Consider the following 22,394-nt stretch of genomic DNA (forward strand, 5'->3'; position numbering starts at 1 on the left):
CATCAAAATCCGGGCTCTAATTATTATTATATTAATTTATGTTTTTTTAAAGAAAATAAGAAAGAAGGAGAGATTAGTGTGGTTTGAAATAAATAAATACTACTTTCTCTTCCATTATTATTATTATTATTATAGTTATTATCTTGGCAAACAATAATGTACCTCGTTATTATTGATATTATAGAAAAAAACTAGTGCTTTAGAAATTGTAAAAAGAAAAAAAAATTATGATTTTAAGAATAAGAAAAAAGCACAGATTAATATAGATTATATGTAAATAAATACTACTTTCTCTTCCATTATTATTATTGTTGTTGTTATTATCTTGGCAAACAATAATATACCTAAATTCTGGCTGCCAAGGTTATTATATAATTTTATGCTTTCTAGAAATAAGAAAGTAGGATCGATTAATATAGAGTAAAGATAGTACTACTTCCTCTTGCCATATTATTATGATTATTATGACTTTGTTTATTATTATTATTATTATTATTATTATTATTATTATTATGAATTTTATTATTAGTATTATTATTATTTTGACGACTTAAACAATTTTTGTAAATAAAAGCAATTTTTAATATTATTTAATGAACATATAATATTATTAAATGATGATGTAATTTTTAAAAAATACTACTCTATTATGTATGTGAGGTCATTAGTTTCCTTTAACTTTTACTGTACATCTCATATATCTTCATGAATTTTTCGAGTATAAACTAATTTACGCGAGCATCTTATAGATTATGTAAAACTGAAGCTTAATTTTATGTACAAAAAAGGATTGTAAAATTTCACTTTACTTTCAATCGTGGTTATTTAGGCCACTTTTCAACATAAGGGAGAACAAAACAGTAAAATTTTCAACAAAAAAATTAAAACAAATTATTGCATTTTTCAATAGTTTATATTTTAAAAATTATTGTACCAAAATATTGCACTGATTTTCGTAAAAACGCGAAAGTTGCAATATAATATGCCAAGCGCGGCACGTGGAGGCATGCATGAACAAGTTAACTTCTGCTCTCATTTGGTTAATGAATTTTCTTACTCCTATAAAAACAACTCAATTACTATTATTTCAACTATTTTATTGAAATAATTTATGTAAAATATGTAAGAAAAAGAATTATGGTATTTTCAATGTAAATGGGTGAAATTGCGACTTATTTAGCCATATTACCTCAAAATTTCGGTAGCCATTCTAAAAGCATATGACATGAGAAAACAAAGTAGATCGACCGAAAAAAGGGCTAGACTAGCACTTAAGACTGTTGAAAATTAAGGGGGGGAAAGCATCGAATGGTCCTGGTATTGAAGCATTATAGTTAGTTACAAAATTCAGTTTATTTATATGGATTATTGATCGCAACACTTTAGACGCAATTTTCTCGAAATTATGTTTCTTGTAATTGCTGCATCCCTAACTAGTAGCATTTTTACCTATTTACTTCAAATTTTGGCACAATGTTCACAATAAATAAAGTTTTCGGTGCACGTATTGAAAGTAGGCAATTTTTTTAACTGGCTTGACTGGGGGATTTTAAGTAATTTATTTTGTGTCCTTTTCTTAATTTTCATACAAAACACTGCCAATTCCGAAAAGAAAACTTACTTTTTTTAGAAAATCTTACGTTCAATGAAAACTAACATACTTTCATGCTCATAAACATTTGGATTACAACAATTAACATTTTAGTTGGTTAATAAAAACTGCATTCTTGTAGCACGAAAACAAAATCACATTATGATTTTTTTTCTACATATGAGTACAGCAAGTTAAAAAAAATAAGTTTTTAACATTGTATTATGCAATCTCCAATTTTTTATTATTTTTTTTAATTTGTAATATGATGTGACCCATCGCATAACTTAACTGGCAACTCTCTCTAATTCAACAGAAATTTATTAGAGTCAGACTGTATTCAAAGTCTTGAGACAAAAGCTTCAGTAATTCATTTCCTTTTCATTTTCACACATGCACTGTCGAAAATAATGAAAACCTCTTTCAAATTCTCAAACGTTTCTCATTTGTTCACAAACCAATTTCTTATCTCAATTCTTCTGGGATTTTAAAATTTCGAAAAGCTTACTTATTTGAAAATATCTCTTTTTTCAACTACCAATCTTCAGATTATATTCCGAGTGCCTTCCTCCTCCCAAATCGACTGTCAAAACATCGCATTTAAAATTCGAATGCTACTCTGATTCGACAAAGTTAAGAACGAAAATCTTGGCGAATGTGAAAGTGAATTTCGTGTAGTGACACTAAGATTTTGCTTTCAACTTTTTGAAAACAGAAAATGTCACCGTGCTTTGACTAAATTCAGCTGATTCTGTCAGTATTATATTATGCTTTATTTTCATAAACATTGCTGGAGCATGCACAAAAATAGTTTTCTTGTATTTTATAAATTGTAAACCATATACATATTGTCAGGAGAGGAAAAAGGTTATATTTTTAATTATGTTAAAATAAGGTTTTAAATATCTATAGGTACTTTTTATCTTGTTATGTCATACTAGAAAATATATCACTTATTTTGTTCTAGAATATCATTTTGTGTGCTTGAATGTTAGTCATATCATTTTAATCCCATATCAAGAAGAATCTTGGCTTAACGCCATTGCAAAAAATGTTTAATTTTCTAATTATTGTTGACGTTGCGTTCTGTTGCGTTTATTTAACAAGTGCTTGGTAACTATTTATATTGTAATATTTTTTAAACAACGCATAAAAGTTGTGTTTGAAACTATTCCAAAAAGTATATTAGTTTTTATTATAATTTTAAGTATCCAACTTACTCAGACTTTGATTTCCAAATCGTGAAAATAACTAAATTACAAGATTATCTGTGATTATATGCCTTTTTTTAATATCAATACCATTACCCTTTTTCTACTATGGTTAACCTATGACATTTCCTTGTGATGTTTCTTTTTCACGTTGATTGGTCCTATGCTCTGTATTTTATTTCACCTCAAAATTAAAAAAAAATTACTTTTTACTACTGTAAAAATATTTTTTTTGTGTGTATACACGTAACTTTCAGATTTCCTGTGTGCCCATTAATAGAGAACACTTTCTTGTGTTGCATAAATAGAGATCATAGAGAAAATAATGAAGCTAATCAAAGGAATCTATCTTTCATGACCTCGATTTCATCAAAGGTATATTATAACCCGTCGTTTCGAAGTCCGCGTCTCCAGCTGAGCGACTGCTCATTCCTGTCTACCTTCAATGAAATGTACACAAAAAAACATTCGGAAAGTTTCTGTCTCAACGCTCTCAATAACATGCTTTAAAACACACGCTTAATTAACAGCAATTCTGAACGGTAAGTTTAGAATATCTTTTTCTTCAATAACAAAATATTTTTATATAAACATATAATAATAGTGTATGAATACATAATAATATTTTATGATTAATAATTAGAAAAATAATGATTTTTATAATTTATGATTAATAATTATAAAAATAAAGATTTTTTTAATTTATGGTTTTTTATGGTTAATAATTATAAAAATGATTTTTTAAAATTATGATTATTGTAATAATCATAAATTGTTAAATTGTTAATCATTAATTATTAATAATTATATTAATAATTTTATAATAAATTTATAATAATTATTAAAAAAAGTATTTTACACTTAAATAAAAATAGGATAGATCTCCCTTAAAATGCAATCCGTAAGGTAAGTTTTGAATATCTTTTTCTTCTGTAACAAAATATTTTTATATGAACTTATAACAATTTTTTATAAAAATATAATAATTTTTTATGATTCATAATTATAAAAAAATAATTTGTATAATTTAAATTTTTTTAAGATTAATAATTATAAAAATAATGATTTTTATAATTTATGGTTTTTTATGGTTAATAATTAAAAAAATAATGATTCTTAAAATTTATGATTATAATAATAATCATAAATTGTTAAATTTTTATCATTAGTTATTAATAGTTATATTAAAAATTATATAATTAGTTTAAAATAATTATTAAAAAAAGTATTTTACACTTAAATAAAAAATAGGATAGATCTCTTTTAAAATGCAATCTATTTTTTGTTCACATCTGTTTATGACTTTACTATTTAACCTTAGTTTTCTTCAGAGGGATGTTATTCGGGGGGGGGATGTGAATTTTATTTTCAAATTAATTGAGCTGCGAAAAAATAAAAGTGCAACGTTTTAAAGTATTTTGAAAATTATAACTTTCCTCAACAATTAAAGCATGCATTCAAGCGATTATTACAAAATTAATTTTCCAGAGACGTCTTCTTTGTTTTGGTGCATATTTATTTTTGGTGCCTACAAAAAAATTAAATAAACAGAAGGTGCCTTACAACGCTTTAAACTCTTCTTCCAGAACAGAATCTTACATTAAAGTAGTTTTAACAAAATTAGTCTTCCAGATACATACAAATATATCTCCTTTTTTTCGTGCATATTTATTTTAGGGGCCTATATAACAATTGCATAAACAGAAATTTCTCCACAATTATTTCAAAATCAATCGGCAACATTTCATCCTTTATCCTTTATTACAACAATGAAAAACAGCTTTGTAGCAGGCTTTTTTGTATTAGACTTAATACAACCACTAGCATTTAGCTTCTGCGTTTTAATTTATGTTAAATTGTAGGTCACAGCTTTTTTTTAATTTCATTTTGAATCAATAAATTTCAACATTTAAAAAAAAAACATTTTTTTAATTGTATAACTTTTTTAATAAATATATTGACTGCAAAAAAATCAAAAGAAAAAAAGTTCAATAAAATAATATATAAAATTAAATTTTAAAATATCGGATGGCTATATTTGTTATTAGGACTCCACTTTATGTTTACAGACAGACCAAAAGTTGAATATTTAAATTCATAAAAGAAAAATCACATTTTCAGTATTCTGAAGCATTTTTAATTTATATTTATCTGCAAGAAAAGTATTTTCGAAATTTTTTAAGAAAATCATTGTACCAACTTCTTCAGTAATTATACCTACTCCTTTTGGTGGCGTTTTCAAAAAAACTGAAAATTCCATCAGAAAAAAAAAAACATTTTCTCAAAAACTATTATTTCAATGCATCTGAAATTAATCATACGTATTCATTACGCTATTATATGAAATATTTTCCACAAAAAAAAACTTAAACGGAATTTTATCAATAAAATTGGGTAATTTTTTTTATTCATGCTTTCTCAAAAAAAAATTTTTTTTTTGATTTTCTTCATTATATGTTAGCAACCATGTTGATTATTTTTCCTGGAAATATCATTATGAAGAAGAGTAAAGAATAAAAAAGAATAGATAAACAGAAATAAAAATATTTTCCCATTCCTAAAAACAAAGCTATAAATTTTAAAATATTTTTGGGCTTGCATTTATAAAATATACGGTTGCTAACTCATACACGGAAAAGTCAACTTTTAAGCAAATTTTGTAAGAAAATCTGAATAGAAAATTGAAGCTAAGTCCACAATGATCATTATTTTGTCGGGCGAAAGTTAATCATCCTTTTAATAAAATATTTGCAAGCGTTTATTGAAACTATTCATCCAAGAAAAATAAGAAAAGGCCACAATTTTGATGCCTTAGACTTTATTAGCAGAGCTATAACTTTTAACTATATATACTGAGCCATGGTGGCTCAGGAGATAGAGTGTTCGCCTTTCAATGAGGTGAACCGAGTCCGAATCCCAGCGATGGCAGGTCGATACGAATTCTGTGCCCGGCTTGCACCAACCACGAAGCTGACATAAAAATATCCTCAGTGGTAGACGGATCATGTGTTAGAGTCCCCTTGCCATCAGGCTGACCGTGTGAGGTTTTCGTGGTTTTCCTCTCCGCGTAACGCAAATGCGGGTTAGTTTCCTCTGGAAATCGTCCAAGAAGGCAAATTTCTCCCAATACTTAATCCAGGAGTTCCCTTGTCTTCTGGATTTTGTTCAAAATCACAAGGCTACGGAGTTGAACATTAGTAGTCGTAAACCCGAAAATTGGGTTGACTATTCAACGATGGTTATAAAATAGAAACTATATATACTATCTTGCTTTATCTGAACTTTAGTACGATAACAATCTTATTTCTTTTTATCGAGATAAAAATCATTGGAATCGATTTATTCTTAAAGTCAGAAAATATTTATTGGCCAAAATAATACAATAGGGTAAAATTTTATCTATGAACAAATTAGATGACAAAGTTTTTGCACCAAAAGTTTTGCTCTATTTTTATAACTTACATAGATTGTACTGGTTAATAATAGCCCAAAAAATGACCTAACAGTAATAAATAACTGTTGCAATCTCACAAGCGATATATAAATAGAATATCGCCAAAAAGAGTTATTTAATGTGACGACACAGCTTTCGAAAGACAATTTTTAAAATTTTCTTTCCCAATGTTCGTCTTTCTTTTTAAAGTTATCATTCGTCTCTTTAAAAATTTCAGCTTATATGAAACTAAATTTAAATTAATTATACAAAATTATTTGTGTTTATTTTTATACCTCTGTACCAATTGAGGCGAAACAAAAGAGAAAAAAAATCACCAGTAATTAGAAGTAACTATTTCTATTGTGACTTGTTAATTGTTGTCTGCGACCGAAGGTCAACCAGCTTTTACGGAAGGAAACAATGAGGCGAGAAAGTCATTTCATACAGATCAATGTTAAGATATGGCCACAGAACGCGGAAGTATTACTAATACATAGGTCAAGAAAAAAATATAACTAAATTAATGAAATACGAAATGCACTGATAAAGCTTAATTTAATTTTTCTTCACTTACTACTTTGATACTTTCATGAGCTGAGGACACTCCATAAATTCACTAATGTTGAATATTAATCTTATTATCTACGGTGAATATTAATTTTATTATTCATTATGTAATCCATTATGGAGCCCATTTTAATTTTCAATTCATAGTTTCTTAAAATATTTATTATTTGTTTCCCTTCCTATACTGTCTCTAAATGGAATAGGAGTCTATGGTCTCCTTTTTTTATGATTTTGGCAAATATATATTGAAACGTACTGCTACGGAGAAAAAGCAAGGTTTGTCTAAACTATGGTAACATAAAGAGGAAAAGTGTGAAGAGTGGAGAAATCATGTAAGCATGAGAAACTTTTCATACTGACAAAGAGTAAGATATGGGTCAGTATTTATTATTCTAAAATTGATATAACAGCCCGAAAAAAAATTTATATAATTCATAACTTGGTTTTTACGTGAATTCCATAATGTACCCCCACTTCGCTATTCGTGTCAGTAAAAAATGTTTTCATTTTGTTATCTGTTTATTCTACTTTATTGACGACGAGAGATGAGTAATTTTCGAGACAATAAAACTAAATGAACTATTATCCGAATAATTAAAAGTGCGATTACTAAAGCATGCTAGAAAGGTCAATTTTAAAAAAAAAAATTAATAGAAAACTGATTTACTTTAGGTGAAAAATTGTATTTCAATTTGAATGAAATATTAATTCGTTTCCGCCTTTTTACGGTCATACAGTGTTAAAAAAATCCTTGCTTGCAATAGTTTAAGAAAACAATGAGGTCTATTATGTATATGCAAGATTTAATAAAAAGAATAATTTTGAATTAATATAATGGAACCTTAAGGAAAGTAACACGTTCCCTTAAGGAAAAGTTTTTTTTTACCACAAGAAAACGGCGTGTTTTTTACAATCAATGTATTTCAACATTCTAATTATTGTATTTATGAGAAGTCAGTTTTTCCTTCAAATATTTGAGCGTTTATGTTTTAAAAATGTTTTAAAATAAAATGTTTATTGATACTTGTTTAAAAATATTATATACGCTAGTCATTATATAAATTAAGAAAAAAATCACATAAATTATGATAACTCAAAAATTTTATTAGCTCCAAAATGAACTCAAATTATCGAGAAAAAGTTTTTGTTTCGTAAGAAATTTCGAATTCTAGTTTTACTTTTCTATTATATTTTCTAGTTCCATTTTTCTATTCTATATTCCAGTTCTACATTTCTGGATTTTAGTTACACTTTTCTACATACTAGTGCTCAAGAAATATTCTAAAACCATTGTTCTCAAGTGAAGCTGTTTAACCATTAACATTTTCAAATAATGTGTAGAACATTCTCTTCTAAAGGAAATTTTTAGTAAAGCACTACCATAAAAGCTGCCTAACGACGTAAATGGAATTAAATTTTCCTTGCATCAACTAAGCCTAAATTAATCAAAATAAAATTTTGAACTTAAAAAATTAAGGAATACTAATTCTGTTCTATTCTAATCGCATTCTAGTTTTTTAGTCTATCCTCTAGTCGTACTTCTTTTCTCTATATTCTTACTCTAGTTTAACATTTGATACTCCTGATCTCAAAAAATATTCTAAAAAGATTGTTCTAGAACAAGCTATTTTATCTTAAAAATATTTATAAATTTGCAATAAATGCGTGCGTGAAACACTCTGTTGTGCAGAAAATTTTAGTAAAATCATATACTCTTTTTACAGATGCAAATAAATTAAATTTTGCATGCGTCAATTGAACCCAAATTACCGAAAACAGTTTGTTTTGAGACGTAAGAAATTATGTATCATTAATTCTGTTCTATTCTAGTTCTAATTTTATTTTCTGCATTCTATAGCTACTTTTCTGTTTTGTATTCTAATTCTCTAAAATTTAAAATTAACTTGACGGAAAAACTGTTCTCGAGTGATGCTCTTTTCCAAGAAAATATTTACTTCCTTGTAAACATGGGTGAACATTTTCTTGTAAATTAAAAGGTTGTAAAACACCATAAAATATGCTGTATTATGGCGTTAATAAATTAAATTTTGCTTGCACTAACTGATCCCAAATTAACTAAAACATTTCCTTTGCAACTTGAGTATTTACAAAACAATAATTCTAATAAATTCTAGTTTTACTTCCTCATTAAGTCCTGGCTTTGTATTCTATTTTCCAGTTCTCAAAAGAATTCACCTGAATGAAAAAATTATTCAAATGGGATACTATTTTTTTTCTAAAATACTCGTATCTACTTCTTTGTAAACAATGCATAAAGAACATTCTCTTCCAATTAAAAAAGTCGTGAAACACTGAAGCGACTTTAATTATTTAAATTTCACATGCATACATTGAAATCCAAATTATCTAAAAACAATTTTTCTTGCAAAATAAGAAATTACGGAAAAATAATTCTATTATTTTCTAGCTTTATTTTTCCATTATATTTTCTGGTCCTACTTTTCTATATTCTAGTTCTGAAGCAATATTCTAAAAAGATTATTCTCGTGCTAACGCAATTTACTCTGAAATTATTTATATATTTGCAAACTATGCAATAAGAACATTCTTTAGTAAAATAAATTCTATAAGACGCACCCATATAAGCTGTCAAGCAACGAAAATAAATTTAATTTCACGTGTATCAGCTAAGTCCAAATTACCTAAAACAATTTTTTTTGAAACGTCAGAAATTGTGAATTATTAACTCTGTTCTATTCCAGTTTTACTTTTCTATTATATATTTTAGTTCTTCTTATTTTAACTTTCAAAGACTATTTGCTTGACTGAAAAATTGTGTCGTGTGATGCTAAAATATTTACTTCTTAATAAGTATGGGAAGCATTTTTTTGTTAGTTAAAATGTAGTAAAACAACAAAATATGTGATATCATGACGATAAAAAATTAAATTTTACATGCATCAACTCAAAAAAACTACCAAAAACATTTTTGCACCTTAAGAAATAACGAAACAATAATTTTATTCAACACTAGTTTTACTTTTTAATTCCATTTATTAGTTCTACCTTTGTTATATTCGATTTCACTAAAAACATTCACTTGAATGAAAAAATTGCTCATATGGAATGCTATTTTCCTCTAAATTTTTTACGACTTTCTCTTTAAATAAAATTCTCGTTCAAATAAAAATGTCGTCTTAAATAAGTTGCGTAGCAATGATAATAAATTAAATTTCATATGCAACAACTAAATCCAAATTATCTAAAACAATTTCTCTCGCAACATAAGAAATTAAGAAACAATAACTCTATTCTACTTTTACTTTTCCATCCCATTTCCTAGTTCTGCTCTTCTATTTTATATTCTAGTTCTCAAGAAATATTCTAAAAAAAATCGTTCTCGAATGAAGTTATTTCACTCTAAAAATATTTATGTATTTGTAAACAATGAAGAACATATTCTTCTAAAACTAAATTTACTAAAACATCACCATCTAAGCTGTCTAGCGACGTAAATAAATTAAATTTTACATGCATCAACTGTACCCAAATTATCTCTACATTCACCCTTCAAACATCATCCCTTAAAAGGCAATATTAGACATGCTTGAAAAATTAATAAGGCTGTGAGGCGTGTTGGGAAAAAATTTGACATTCAAAGATTTAATTAATTTTAGCAGGCTTGCATCGATCGCAGCTTGAATATTATAGTTAGTCTCATCCGTGGAAAAAAGCGCAACAATTTAATAGTGGTTTAGAAAATGTCTTCTCGTTTCTCCGTGATATTGTTTTCGCTTCCATAGAAAAAAAAACATTTTAATTATTCAGCCAGATGTACGAGGCAAATATGAATGATTTAACGTAATTAGATCTTGATATCGATTGCGTGTTTGTTGCTTACTTCTTTCCGTACAGCACATTCTCAATAACTGGACTTTAGAAATTAGCGATATTTACTACTGTAACAGGTAATTTGTACCTGTTACAAAATTGTATCTGTTCCAAAAAAAGATTTTTTTGATAAAAATAGGAAAAGCTTATTTTTTTTCCTGTTTTTTCCATTTGTTTAATTACCATTTGTTCGACTTTTGAAATTTGTACCTAAATAAAGACATATGAAATTTAAAAACTGTACGATGTTGACGTTTTTCATTGGAAATAAATGATTCTTTATGGAAAGGTACACAAAATAAGCTATTGTTCATACTTTCATCTTTTAACCTTTATAATATTGACTTTATTACAACCCGTTTCCACTGCACAAGCTTTTGAACCTAGGCAGCTATTATTATAAAAAAAATCTTCTAGTTGTTATTTTATATAATATATTATCGTCTTACTTTATAATCGCCGTTGAACAGCTGACCCAATTTTGATTTTACCACTACCAATGTTCAACTCCTTAGCCTTGTAATTTTGAACCTTATCCAGATGACAAAGAATTTCCTGGATCGAGTACTGGAAGAAATTTGCCATTGAAGTAGGTTTTCTTATGGAACTGAACCGCATTTGTTTGTGTCACATGGAGAGGAAAACCACGAAAAGCTCCCACGGTTAGCCTGCTGGCAAGGGGCCTCTAACGCGTGATCTGTCTACCACTGAGGACATTTTACGACAACATTGTGGTCAGTGCGAGTCGGGTGTGATATTCGTATTGACAAACCATCGCTGAGATTCGAACCCGGTTCATCTCATATGGAGGTTATTGCTTTATCCCCTAAGACAACATAGTTGGTATCTAGATATAGTAAAGTTCACACTTCTTTTAAGCTTAGTAAAAAAAGCATCATTTGTTAACTTTTCTTTCTTTCTTTTAATAAAAAATAATTTTGTTACGCTATACTTTACGAAATCGCAAACAAACAAAATAAGCGCTTAAATGTCCTTTTTAAGAAATATCTATTGGTATTAAATCGATGAGGCCACACAACTTTATAATTTATATTTCCTTATATATCCATTGTTTTCACACTCCTTTCCACCAGGTGGAGCTTTTAAATACCTTTTCTTTTATCAGAAGACCACTTTAATGTACCTAGATACCACTTTTGTAACTATGCTGAAGCAATTTGAAAAGACAGATAGTAGAGTTGAGCTTTTATGGGCACTTACATTCAAAAATGTAATTTTTTTTTTAGGTGTGCTTGTTTCATGAAAATGCATGTTTTACATGTAGAAATGCATGTCTTTGAAAACAGATAAGATACACAAAAACAGCTTGTTCGAATATTGAGTGTACCAGTGTGTTTTTGGCTGTCATGGAAACCTGGAAATTCATTGAATCACTGCCGAATGAACAATGGCGCCCTATTTACGACTTGAGCAATGAAAATGATGTGGCATTGCATGTTTTAAGTATGTATAATTTACTATTTTAAAGGAAAATTTTAAAGAAAAATTCTCATTTTTTAAAAATTAAATCTTTATACAAAATTGGTAAGTTTGAAGTACGATTCATTATGCATTTAATGTATTCAAAATGTCTGCTTATCTCAAAAAGCATTTCAGAACAAAGTTTCGGAAATTTGAAATTCGAATCCAATTTCTTTAAAATATCTGCTAAATGATGATTAACCTATTCATTTATGCCTTTCGCAGTACATGGGGTATCTTTGTTACAGCATATGAGAAAGACATTTTTAAGTATATGGTTGAAAAAAAATCTAGAAACCACCCTCTCCATCTTCAAGTTATAATAAAATGTAAAAATAATAATAAAAATTTTTAGTTGTATTGATGGCTTTTGAGCTTTCGCGAAATTTTTTGTATTTCTTAGACCCGGGATAGCCTGGATGTTAGGGCGTTGAGCTCGTGTTCACGAGAACGTGAGTTCGAATCCCGCCGACCGAAGAATCCCCATGTATTGAATGGTGACTGGTGCACGTTAAATCTGTCGGGGTCACAAAGTCCTTCAAGTTCCCATAACAATTAACAATACCTTTGATATCCTGAATCTGAGATTGATCGTCCTCCGGTTCAAATCAAAATTACGATCTGTGGATGAAAGAATAGAGTAGGATTGGACTGGAGTTCATATTCTTGATCATAGATGGCGCCACTAAAAAAATTAGAAAATCACCCTCTGCCTTGAAAATTCGCATGCTTGCTAGTATTGGTAAGTAGCAGAAGTAACAACAAGGACAGGAGTGTAAAGCAAATTGCAATTGCGACTTCGGAGAGAAAGTGAATTTTAAAATTTTTGTAAATAAAGCGAGTAAAAAGCAGAAATGATACCACATAAACCGACATACTTCATCAAAAGAATAGATTTTTAGAAATTTTGACCTGGATTTATGGGAATAATTTTTTTTTCTTAGACAATACAAATAATTTAGTTTACGACTTTTTTAGTATGCCACTTTTTTCTAATGTAAAAATCCACTTTCTTTTCATATCTACTTCTTGCAGCATTTAAGATTCTAAACCATCTTTGTCGCACTTTTTTTTTCTCCCTTACTTTGTTCAAGCTTTTTCCCGTTCCCTTATTGGTTAAACCTTTTTTTTTCCTTCTTGTAACTTGTTTGTTAACGTCATTTCTTCTGCACCCTTGTATTCTCTTCATTTATTCCGTGTCTGCAGTCTAAAGATGGTTCTTCATTACGAAACCAAAACCATTGTTTTTATGTTTGTATGGTAATACGATCTACTTTTTTAAGAGTTGCTTAGCTTTCCTAAAATTATCAACACTCTCAAAAAATAAAGAAATGTCGAACAAATAATAACAAACAAAAGTTATAAATAATCATAACCCTTTTTAGAAACAAAATGAAATATTCCGTTTTAATTCCAAATTAGCAAAACAATTTGATAAAGATTCTAAAACAACTGACAGATTTAACTTTGATTTAGTTTGAAACCATGAACTACTAATCTCAGATATATTCGCATGGGATCTATGCAGTGCAATGCATGATTAATGGCATTCCGTATAATCAATTATGCTTTTAAATCATACTACCTGTCTTAACCTCAAAAGTCGTAGTTTCCAAAAGATTGAAAGATTTCAACAATTTAATTAAAATCCCTCATTAGCATTTCATATCCATCATCTTCTAGGTGCAGATGCATATGTTTTAATCTATCCGTTCAGGACTGATAAAAGCAAGAACATTTAGATTGCAGCAGAGGCGTAAGATTAAACATTTAACTCATAATTATTTTGGGAATAGATTTGAATTGAAATGCTGGTAAATTTCTCGAATTAAGGTTTATTTGTAGAAAGAGTTATTAAATACACTGATACAATTAAATATTAGGGCTCGCTGAACCTTAATATTGTAATTTTCTTTAACCATAATATGGTGGCTACTTAAACTTTATAATACTATAAAAAATCGATACTCAAATATCACGAAATGCTCAGGGCAAAAATTTCGTCAAAGTGATGAAATAACTATCGTCACTTCTTCGTAGAAGCTCGTCAAAATTAAAGAAATATTTAGTTTATTTATTTTTCTGCGGAAAAAAAACCGGTGTGCCTAATGCATCGAACTTTTACAATTACAACTTCATCATGGATACCATATAAGTGGATAAATGTTGCCCCAACAACATAAGAAGGACAGTTTGAACAGAGAGATAATTTACACCTATGCCCATAGGGGAATTCGAACCCTGAATCTTCCTGGTTTCGAAGCTTACTCTTTGACAACCATAGAAGGCGTTCGGCTTATTTCGTCACTTTATTTTCTATAGTTTAGTCTAGTCTTCATGTTAGTCACTTCATTCTAGGTAACGATTTCCAACAATGCACTGTTGAGAAAACAAAATTCCTCTTACGTTTGAGAGTTCACGTTTCACTACAAATCACAGGATTTCGGGACGAAATAAGTCTCAAAATTAACGAAATACTGCTCAAGGATTGGTGAATCGTCAACAGTGAGAGCTATATTTCTAAGAGTGTATTGGGTAGATTAATAAGAATAATTTTACAGCTTTATGACTATTAGAGAACGCTGTACTCAATACCGTGGACATTAGCAGCAACTTTAGTACGTTTCTAGGTAAGACCAGGTAACGGTGCAAATTATAAACACACTAAATTTATACTATATTCACACTAAATCCACACTAAATTAAACACACCAAATTTACATAGGTTCAATTGCAACACCACATCTACATTGATCCACTTGGAATAATGTAGCTGAATTTTATTTTGAAAGAAAACCGGGCTCAAGGATCATGGAAAAAAAAGAAAGTTTCATCAATGTTACCAGAATGTGATAAAATTTACCTTGTTAACATTACGTCGCAACATTTATGCGATCCAGTCTTATATGTGATGTTTCTAAATTTGCCTATTTTGACAAATAATAAAGTAAAATTATCATTTAAGAAAAACCTGTAGCGATAGGAACAAGACTTATTTAGAATTTGAAATCCCCAGAATTCTCCAGAATTAGGCAGTAATCTATGCATAAGTGAAACAAACAATTTGTTTTCCATTGTAATTTTAATGTATACCATACATGGATAAATTAAATAAATTATAAAAAAATATAGCATAATTCCAAAATGAAGATTCAAAATTGAATGTCAAGAATTCATTTTTCATATAATCGTTTAAAGAATTAAATATGTTGATAAAATTTATCTTCAAATAATAAAAGTTGGCATTTGTTTAAAAGGTTAAACGTAATATATAAATTTAATTACAAATGAAAGTGAAGATTAAGGAAAAGATAATTTTCCTTTCTACGAATTCTTTGAAAATTTTAAATTAACTTTTAAAACGCTCCTTTAAGACGGTTTTGACAATAGGAATAGAGACATTGAATCATGAATTTCTTTAATATATTTTAAAGCTGAATAAAAAATATAAATTTCCTGAAAAACATGTTTGCCTTATATTTAATATTTTAAAATATTTATTTTATGTCTCTAAAGATAAATCATCTCTCAAAATGCGATTTTTCATACATATCAATTAAGTTTAAAACTTTTATATGTTTGAGGGACCAACCATAAATTATTAACGGAAAATAATGTTTTTGAACACCCTATTCCAAAAAATGTAGCAATAGATTTGTAACTTGTGACAGTTGTTTTGGTTATTCTATGCATTAATTACACAAAATTTGAATGTTTATGGAAAACTGAACATTTATATAAAATGTTAATTTTTTGCTATAAATTTTGCTACAACTTGCTATAACTTTATCAAGTTTTTTGCTATAACTTTAAAAATATTCAATAAAATTAAACAAACTTTTTAGAGCAATTTAAAATTAATTACAAAATTTTTTCTTTGAAATTTGAGAAAAATTGGATTAAAGCAGCACATTAATCATCTCTCTATATGCGATTTCTCATACATATCAATAAAGTTTAAAACTTTTATATGTTTGAGGGACCAACCATAAATTATAAACGGAAAATAATGTTTTTGAACACCTTATTCCAAAAAATGTAGCAATAGATTTGTAACTTGTGACAGTTGTTTTGGTTATTCTATGCAATAATTACACAAAATTTGAATGTTTATGGAAAACTGAACATTTTTATAAAATGTTAATTTTTTGCTATAAATTTTGCTACAACTTGCTATAACTTTAACAAGTGTTTTGCTATAACTTTAAAAATATTCAATAAAATTAAACAAAATTTTTAAAGCAATTTAAAATTAATTACAAAATTTTTTCTTTGAAATTTGAGAAAACTTGGATTAAAGCAGCACAATAATCATCTCTCTATATGCGATTTCTCATACATATCAATTAAGTTTAAAACTTTTATATGTTTGAGGGACCAACCATAAATTATAAACGGAAAATAATGTTTTTGAATACCCTATTCCAAGAAATGTAGCAAAAGATTTGTAACTTGTGACAGTTGTTTTGGTTATTCTATGCAATAATTACACAAAATTTGAATGTTTATGGAAAACTGAACATTTTTATAAAATGTTAATTTTTTGCTGTAACTTTGGCTATAACTTGCTATAACTTAAGCAAGTTTTTTGCCGTAGCTTTAAAATTATTCAATAAAATTTTTAGAGCAATTTAAAATTAATTACAAAATTTTTAGAGCAATTTAAAATTAATTTAAAAAAATTTTCTTTAAAATTTGAGAAAAATTGGATTAAAGCAGCACAAGATATGAGTAAATAAACTAGTTTTTTTATGCAGAGCAAGCGCGAGGAAAATTAAAAATAATTTTTTCTTAATTTTGTAGTGAATCATATTTGGCAACTTATGAGAAAAGTCCGATTTGAATATCTTAGAAATTTAAATTGTTTCAAGCAATTTTCAAAATAGTTTTCGTACCTTTTAAAAGAAATCTCAAAATACTATCGGGTTTTCTACAAATATTATTTTATATCATTAGACAGAATCTAATAACAAATGATAATAACTTACAATAAAGGTAATACCCCAAACTGTGATTTAATAATGAAAGAAAGCAGGGAGAAAAAGATACTTATATGGTGGATAATCTCCAACAATTCCGGGATCATTTTTAATAAATTTCATTCATGAGTACGAAATGAAATATGTGGATAATCCCTTATCATTTTGAGCATTCTCTTAAAACAATACAAAAACTACTTATAAAATCGCTTGAAACTTTTTAAATTTTTAAGATATTCAAATTGGACTTTTTTTTTTATTAGTTGCCAAATATGATTAAGAAAAGAAAAGTTTGGTGACAAAAAAAATTAATACCTACGTTCATTGTTTTCGTACGGTTACAAAACCACTGTACTTTATTTAAGTTCTTATAATATTAATAACAATAATTAATAATAATAATTTTTTCGTTAAATTTTTTCCTATATATGGTTACATATGGGTAAAAATTTAATGAAAATAAATAAAATTCGTTAGCAAGGTATTTTTTATTTATCTGCAATTAAAATTCCTGCTTTTAGTTATAGTTTTAAAAGTAATTATTTTTTTTCTAAAGATTTGTACACAGACTTCTATTAATGCTACCAGTATTCTGTTAAAATTTGAACGTTATCGAATAAAAATTGCACTTTTTTGTTTTGAGCGACCAGTGTCCCCTTAAGCTCGTATGGTTTCAAAAAGTGCTTATTTGACTGCCTATTAAAAATTGTTTCATGTCATTAACATGGTTTTTATAACTTTTACCATACTTGCCAAGTATCAGACAAGTGCTTACAGTTAAATAATGTATGTGCTTATGATAAAATTCTGTTAGAAATTCCGAATTCTAAAATAAATTTAGGACGCATTATGGAATGTAGTAAAAAATGTACACTGATGTTCTCTCTATGAAATTATAGCCTCCAAGACCTTTTTAAGAGCCATATTTGAAAAAAAAAAGTTGAAAATGATCTGTCAAATTGCATCAATAAAATTATTAGACTGAATTTCGAATTCTTATACTGATTTTACTCGAAGAAAAAAATTCTGGTGAAATATGAATACTGTATGGCAGTGACATTTCTGGTTTAGAGAATCATAATTCTGTTTAATAAAACCAAAATATATAGTTTTTAAACCATTAATTCGATAATTATTTCCGTTCCTATGGTAACGGTTTACCAAAAATTCTGTCTTTCAATATTGGGATTCTTATTACCCCACACATGTAATAACGAAAAATACAAAACTGAAAAGTAAATTAAATCAAATAAATAGTTTATATGCCATCATGAAAGAATTTTTACTAAATTTACATAATTTTATCACATCATATAAAAAGATATTTTATTTTTAAATTTGGCAAAATCATTACCAAGGCGCTTCGGAAAGATTATTAATTCTTTGATGATAATTAATGAATTAATTCTTTGAGATAAATTAATTCTTTGATGTTCTCATAGAGTAACAGTAAATTTTGAAATATTCTTGTAGTTTTGACCATAATTTTTTCGCTGTGAATTTACCCTTTTAATAATGCTGAATTTTCTGATGTTTAGCTCTTTTCAATTAGAATATGTTCGTTTCTAATAAACCAGTAAATTAAATACCTTGTAGAATGGATTACATTTTTTTCCTCCTATTTAGTACCTTTGATCATCATGCTGATTACTTACTGGTCAACAAGTTTATTCTTCTCATTTGTTGACATGAAAGGAAAACCGAATTTCATTACAAAATTCAAAATACCTGATAAAAATGGAACAAACTACCCGGTAAGTGAAGTTTTTATATATTTTCAAATATACGTCTCGATAATAAAGCTAAATACAGTATTTTCAAGTATCACATTGATTTAAATAAAGCTATAATATTTCAGACGAATAAATATAGTTTAAGAGGGAAACGATTTTGTATTTAATTAATATTTATGCAATAATACGTAACAAATATGCATAAAACTCGAAGTATCAGTAGCAATAATCATGATTGTTTGCTAAATAAATTGCTTCTACTGTAACATGAAATGGCTGTTATTTATATCGAACATGAATTTTTTCAGAAAAATTGGGTAATTTTAATAATGATTTACTACAACTGAATGATTATAATGATAATAAATAATGATTCACTACAACTGAATAATTATAATGATAATAAATAATGATTCACTACAAATGAATGATTATAATGATAATAAATAATGATTCACTACAACTGAATGATTATAATAATAAAAAATAATGATTTACTACAACTGAATGATTATAATGATAATAAATAATGATTCACTACAACTGAATGATTATAATAATAAAAAATAATGATTCACTACACTGATTTTAAATATGATTTACTAAGATATAATTCAAAATTACTGAGACATAAAGTATAAAGGTACCACATTTGTTATGAAGGTAATTTAGAGATTACTAAATAATGTTTTCTATTATGCTTAACCGAATCTGACAAACCACATGTTAGTCGGATTTGTAACTTAAAATTTATTTGGGTTTAATGCATGAAAAATATAATTTCAGAACACATAATTATTAATGTAAATGTCTCTTTTATTTATACAAGTGTGACATTATATAGTTATAAATAGTATATTATATTAATTGTTATAAATAGTCCATGATAGTTCATTTTATATTATGTTATAACAGTCGCTGAATCCAATCTTCCAATCCAATCTTTTGGATTTACGACACCTAAGGTTCAACTCCTTAGCCTTGTAATTTCGAACCCAATCCAGAAGACAAGGGAACACCTGTATTGGGAGAAATTTGCCTTCGTGGAGGACTTTTTGATGGAACTAACCCACATTTGAATTACACCAAGAGGAAAACATCCTACGTTTAGCCTGACGGCAAGGGGACTTTAACTCATAATCAGTCTAAAACTGAGGATATTTTTTGTGGTTGGTGTGAGCCAGGTGTGGAATCCGTATCGCTGGGATTCGAACCCGGTTCACCTCATTGGAAGGCGAACGCTTTATACCCTGAGCTATCACAGCTCATGATAGTTCATTTAATGCTTTAAATGATGTTGTTGTTAATTTACGTCGCACTAGAGCTGCACAATGGGATATTGGCGACGGTCTGGGAAGCATCCCGGAGGATGATCCGAAGACATGCCATCACAATTTTGATCCTCTGCTGAGGGGATGACACCCCCGCTTCGGTAGCCCGACGACCTGCGCGCGAAGTCCAGCACTTTACGGTAGCACAGTTTAACGAGGACCAATACCGCACACCCTCGGTCCCTACGCAGACTGATCCAAGTGGTCACCCACCCGCACACTGACCGCAGCCAGGGATGCTTGACTTCGGTGATCTGCTGGGAACCGTGTCTTAACTATCAGTCCACTGCTGGGCAATGCTTTAAATGAAAAAAAGTCAATAAAAGTATTTTAATTAATCAAAATTTAATTAAATTAGGCTCGCTATAATTTTATGAAACACTATGTGTATGTAGCAACAATATAAACGCTCTTTCAGTGAAAAAGTTTCTAAATTTTTAAGTTTCCCATTTCTTGCAAAGAATGTTTCTGGTATACATTACATCGCATCAACTGCTCATTAATTTTCCATGAACATTCTGAATTCTTTTTTACTGTATATTCAAAAACAATTATCTCTTTCTTTCACGCATTGCTTTTTCCAACAATTTAATGTTACTACTCTGATATGCAAAAAAAACTATATTTATGGAACTCTGGATTATTATCATACTGCAGTTTATTTTTAACAAATTGTCAATTGAAAAAGTTTATTTTTCTCAGATTTTACCTTCACGAATTATGTTTTTCATTTGAAGGGAGATTTTCCGGAAGCGTAAAAACAAAATTGCTTCCACACTAGTTTACTTTCTCAATAACTTTCAAACTGTCAAAATGTATTAAAGTCTGCTGCTTCCATAAACAAATTGAGTCTTCAAAAGTATCTTTCATCATTCAAAAAACCAATCTTATTATATCATTTATTCAAGCAAAGAACAAGAAAAGTTTAGAAGCATAGCAGCAAATAAATGTCAAGAACACTTTAAGATCCATTAACGTATTGAATAATAAAAGTTTGCGATAGACAAATTTGCCTAAAAAAATTTCCAAACCATTAAAGTTATGAATAACGATTTGTTATTTATTAGGGATCAAATTTGTATCAGAAAAATCTGTCGTTATTTCTTTTGAAAAAGAATACTGAATAACGTTTTGAGATTCATAAATAAGACAAACTATACTTTTAAAAAACTATATCTCAAAAAAAAAAATAAAGGAACTTTTTAAAAAACTATTAAATTATAAGATTTTAGTTAAGACCCTTATTGATACAATAGTTTTTTAAAAAACGAAGTATATGTATGAAAAAATTTAAATACTTCGATTGAATAGCTCTACTAATAATGCCGCTTGTACAAGATCTTTATGAGGATTAAAAAAAAATTTTCACAGAGAAACACGGTGGAAAAAAAATTCTGCAGGGATAAAAAAATTCTGGTAAAACCGGACTGTATAATAAAAGATATTTTTTGTCATAACATCAAAATATTACGGTATTTAAACCACTCATTTGGTATTTTTCCGATAAGAATTTCCGGTAAACCGTTTAAAGGTTTACCGGAAATTCTGATTTTTAAAATTATAGTTCTTAATAGTTGTAATTAATTGTAGTTCTAATTATAGTACTTCTTTATAATACAAAATTGAAAAGTAAATTTAACAGAATAAATGGTTTTTATAAATTGCTGTGATTCCCAATTTATTTATCTACGGAACCCTATATAATCCAACATCTCAAGGCGGAACCCTGACTTAAAGAAAGTTAATTAGCAGGTACGAATATTATAATTAAAAAAAACTTTTAATTGATTTAGAAACATTTCTTGCGAAGAATGGCTTTTTTTTAAAAATACGCATCCTTCCAATAATTTCTTCAAAATATTGTTATTGGAAAAATATATAAATATATAGTTTAAAATCTGCTAGTTCTTTTTTATTGGCATTTTACTTCAATAATTAAATAATAATAACCTAATTATTAAACAAATAATGGATTATTGGTTAAATACAAATTTAATACAGCTTTCAAAAATTATTACACAAATCATTACAAAATTTTAACACAAATTATAGAATAATATTTTATAGATAATTCTACCAAAATCATTACTATTTCGCTTCTGTAATAATTAGCGTGTTTTTTGGTGTTTCCATAGAGCCAGAAACAAGGTAAATTTCACCATATTCTCGTAGTTTTAACTGTACTTTTTCCTCAATCTATATAATATTTATA

The 22,394-nt window shown here is 27.8% G+C and overlaps 1 protein-coding gene across 4 annotated transcripts in view; it reads left to right on the forward strand.

Moving 5' to 3' along the window:
- Positions 1-3,197: 3,197 nt before the first annotated feature.
- The window catches only part of LOC107440757 (fatty acid hydroxylase domain-containing protein 2-like), a 29,763-nt gene continuing 10,566 nt past the window's right edge, over positions 3,198-22,394 (forward strand). Inside the window, exons 1-3 of one of the 4 annotated variants that reach the window (XM_016053771.3) lie at positions 3,198-3,344; positions 11,905-12,121; positions 18,745-18,872. In XM_016053771.3, the coding sequence (XP_015909257.1) occupies positions 12,025-12,121; positions 18,745-18,872 (225 nt within the window). In that variant the 5' untranslated portion in view covers positions 3,198-3,344; positions 11,905-12,024. Of the gene's footprint in view, positions 3,345-6,778; positions 6,886-6,930; positions 7,182-11,904; positions 12,122-18,744; positions 18,873-22,394 lie in introns of those variants that run through there. The other 3 variants (XM_071177842.1, XM_016053773.4, XM_016053774.4) reach the window with 3 other exon arrangements.

This window comes from Parasteatoda tepidariorum, chromosome 2 (genome assembly GCF_043381705.1).
Source record: "Parasteatoda tepidariorum isolate YZ-2023 chromosome 2, CAS_Ptep_4.0, whole genome shotgun sequence".
NCBI classification, from domain to species: Eukaryota; Metazoa; Arthropoda; class Arachnida; order Araneae; family Theridiidae; genus Parasteatoda; species Parasteatoda tepidariorum.